The sequence below is a fragment of the Nematolebias whitei genome, chromosome 6, assembly GCF_014905685.2.
Source record: "Nematolebias whitei isolate Nwh7 chromosome 6, NemWhi1, whole genome shotgun sequence".
NCBI lineage: Eukaryota > Metazoa > Chordata > Actinopteri > Cyprinodontiformes > Rivulidae > Nematolebias > Nematolebias whitei.
Window position 1 is genome coordinate 9,798,137 of NC_056503.1, and position 3,914 is coordinate 9,802,050.

Below are 3,914 nucleotides of genomic sequence, written 5' to 3' on the forward strand. Positions count from 1 at the left end.
TTTATCGCTAACATCGGCCGATACCGATACCATGCCGATAATATTGTGCATCACTAGTTTTAAAGTGGTTTTTGATACAGTTAATTTACTCAAAATTGTAATTTTTGGCAGTTGAAATTAAAAATTTTGCTAATTGTGTCTTGAATGAAAGTATAAATATTGTATTAACATCTTCAAAGAACAGGTCTTAAGTATTTATGCTACACAAATATTTCCACTGCATTAAAGAGACAAATTGAAGAAGATTATTTAATGAACATGAGAGTTATGAGGGGGGTTCCTGGAACTTTTTCTCCCCTGTAAGGGGTCCCTGAACCCAAACAGTTTGAGAACCCCTGTTCTAAGCCATGACTGCTTTCACTAAATTTTAGTTACACACTCCAAAAATATCTTGGAGCTTAAAGAGGGACGAATGAGTCAAACTGCAGCTCTGTTCTTAATCTTCTAAAATACTAGCCCTTAAAATATAAGAAGAACATCAAACATCAAAAGTAGATCCCTTCAGAGCTGTTGAAAACTGCTGGAACCCAAAAAATAATAAAAACATTCCTGCACTATTGTTGAGGGAAAACACATAAGGGCTTAAAAAAAGAGCTTTCTTCTGATCTTTCAGCTTAATAACTTATCTTCTTTCCCGCTCTCTGTGATGTGAGAGAACAGTCACTTTTTATTCTGCTGCTATTTTCAGCCTTCACCAAAGAGAGTTGGTGCAGCTGGTTATCTTCGGAAAGGATCAACCTCTACTTCTTAACCAGCTGTTTGTTAATCAGCTTTAACTTCATTTCCATCCCGTCTAGTTCTTCGTCACAGAGATCACTTACACTTTTCACACATTTATACGACAAACAAAATCAATGGTATCAGCCAAGCAAGTGGAGAAAAATATACATGACATAGCCTTTATGAACGTGATGAGAATTGTGTGAAATTTTGGCTCAAGTCAGGTAATAATGAACGAGGTTTTTCAAAATAAGAGCGTAGCATTCCTTAAAGAAAACCAGATCACTCGCCATCTTTCATGCCAGAGTTTCAAAGATGTTGTTTATGCTGAGAAAGAGTTTCGGTCAATTTGGTCAAAACCTCGTGTGTTATTGCAAGATACAGTATCACTCTCAGGGAAATGTGAATGACTCTCAGCTACTACCATATCATTTGTTTTGCTTAATATTTGTAAAACTGACTATTATAGGTGTGTTGGTGTTTTCTAAAATGAGTAGGCTGTGGTTGCCATCTTCAACATATAAAGTTAACGACTTATATATCCAGCGAGTTTTACCTGAAAGTTTCATCAGACTCTGTCCAATAAGCTCCATCTGTTTGTTTTATTTCTGTCGTCACACAAAGAGATGCACATTTTCATGTTTCTCAGCCACCAGCAGCCCTGCAGCTGACTCAATGTGATGTAATCAAATGTGCTGCACTGTGACTTTAGCCTCAGGGGCCGGGAGAGAAAAGCATGTGCGGCGCATCTTCGCTGAGTTGCACATGCAAGTGGGTCGGAGCATCTGCAGACCTCAGGGATTAGACGCTCTCACTGAAAGGATTCCAGCACCCAGTGTGCTTTAAATTTTATAGATTTGCCAGCAAACAAAACTTGACTGTCTTCTTTCTCCACAGTTTAATCCACTATACATAACTGAACACCTGTTTTTATTCCCCCACCCCCTTTCACGGTGAGTTTATTGAACATCCCTGAGCTGTCAGTCAGTTAAAGGTCCTCGTCGTGCTATACGGCAACCCATCCATGAGATTATTTACCTCTTGTCTCAGACAGATTTAAACACCCTCTCAGGGTGCACACAATGAAGAGGTGTGTTCCTCTGAGTGCTGACTCTGGTGCAGCCTTGGTTCCAAACGCTACATTTATAATTTTACTACCTGGCAGAAACATTCCCTGAATAAAAAAGTTTTGCTTTCTTGGCTAGTGGGGAGGAATAATTGGAATATGCATTGACCAAAAATAAGAAAAGTACCCAGAATTCCATTTGTCCGCTAGTTGTTTACTTTAGTTACAGTCGTGGCATCATTTTGAACTTTAGCTCCAAAAAAGCTCCTTGGTTTTCCAAGAAGTGCAAAAGGCTTTTTTTTTAACAGTCTAATTGATGTTTTCAAGTTCTAATATTTAAAAAAATTCCCCAATTTTATTTGTCAGCAAGTTTATTTTTCAACAAATAAATGGTGTCAATATAAAATCTGTGGTATAACAAACTTTTTTTTTTTAAAACAATTCAAGGTTTATTACTAGTTATTGGTACAAATGAACAAGTTATTCAGAGCACTGGATAGCCCAGTGCATGCTGGACATCCTTCAGGGAACATGCTGAAAGTTTTGTGGAAAGTCTCTAAAAAATATATAAACTTTTCAAAACTTTTCACATTGTGCAGAGGAAATTCAAAACAATAAAGCTCTTCGTGTCAATTTCATGAAGACCAGTCTAAATAAAAACTCATGCAGTAATAAAATCTGCCTTCTTTTCTCATATAAATGGTTCATGTGTGCTTAAATTAAAAGTTTGTGAGCAAAATTTGCAAACAGCTGATCCCAAAGAGCTGTTTGGGATGAGTAAGTCATCACGTTCATGTATTAGAAGTATTCAGGCTGCAGGTAAAGGTGCTTCGTTTACATTGACCGCATACCCACATTTCAGAATTGCATATCAGAATACCTTGAGACCGACTCAAGTAAACTCTTTCATCTGTGACATCTAATATGTTTATTGCTGCTGCACTATGTGGCTGTATCATGTATGTCACTACCATCATAATTCAACAATGTTACTCACTACCTGTCACACAACCTGTGTAGTTTATGTTAGTTATGTGCATCATGTGCGTTTGAGCTTATATTACTAACTGTGAAATATTGATACAAATTCATCCTACTACCATCATTATATTCTACCATGTTGTTGTTGACTGTATTTCTCTTGGACCTTGTAAATATTATATTTCTTTTTGCACTTTTTGGTACTTTATTTCGTACCCTTACCGCATGCTTTAGTATATCTTGTTTGCTTATATTTTTGTTTTTAGCAAGTCGAACCAGTTCTCATCCTGAACATTTTATATACTGTTGACCTTGTGTGAACCTGCATATGACAAATCAAGAACATAACATAACTGCACCATTTGATGCAGTCCAGGGTTTTCATGTTTGATTTCATGGTTTGCAATGAGAACATTGATAATCCCAAAGTTTTGAGTTTTCACAGTATTTTCTATGTTGGTGTCTTTCCACAGTTAAAGCTTTTTCAGTTATCGTGTGTTTAAATGTTAGCATTGTTGCATTTATAGTATCTAATATAAACGAGGCAGGTTGAACTAAACATAATTGAGTGTAACAGAGAAAAGGAGAAGTCTCACCGTCTCTCCTGCTGCTGCCCCTCATAACTTTGGCCGTGGCGACCTGAGCCCTGCCGACTCTGCTCATGGCGGTCAGCAGTAAAACCATCCACATCTGGAAAACCACTGGTCCTCTCATGGTGCTTTTCACCCTCCGCTGCAACCAAACCAAGCAAGAAAGCTTCGACAGCTTCCAAAAGAGCAGCGGCTGAAGTAGCTAACTTGTTGCGCCCTGTTCACTGAGGTGCGTGCGTCCCGGGTGCCAAACTTAAGAGCTCTCCTTCCTGACGAAGTTTTCAAACCGAGGACGAACTTCGAGGCGACTCGGAGCAGGTGGAGGATAATATGCTGCCTTCACGGTCACACGCGAGCTGCGGGGCGCCAGGCGTCTTATCACCGCCGAAACAAAAAATGTTGCTCAGTCACAAACAAATAGTTTCCATCCGAGGCACGAGCTCAGTGTGGAAGTCAGCGCGAGACAAACTTTGCCATGGAACCGGCGCGCGCTCACGACGCGCGTGCGCGTACAACAGGGTGTGTAACAAGGAGAGATGTAAGGAAGTCAGTTCATT

The 3,914-nt window shown here is 39.2% G+C and overlaps 1 protein-coding gene across 1 annotated transcript in view; it reads right to left on the bottom strand.

Annotated features, from left to right (window-relative positions):
- Positions 1-3,481, bottom strand: part of pdgfd (platelet derived growth factor d) — an 88,625-nt gene extending 85,144 nt beyond the window's left edge. Inside the window, exon 1 of the mRNA XM_037678015.1 lies at positions 3,364-3,481. Coding sequence (XP_037533943.1) covers positions 3,364-3,481 — 118 coding nt within the window. The remainder of the gene's footprint in view (positions 1-3,363) is intronic.
- Between the last annotated feature and the right edge of the window lie 433 nt (positions 3,482-3,914).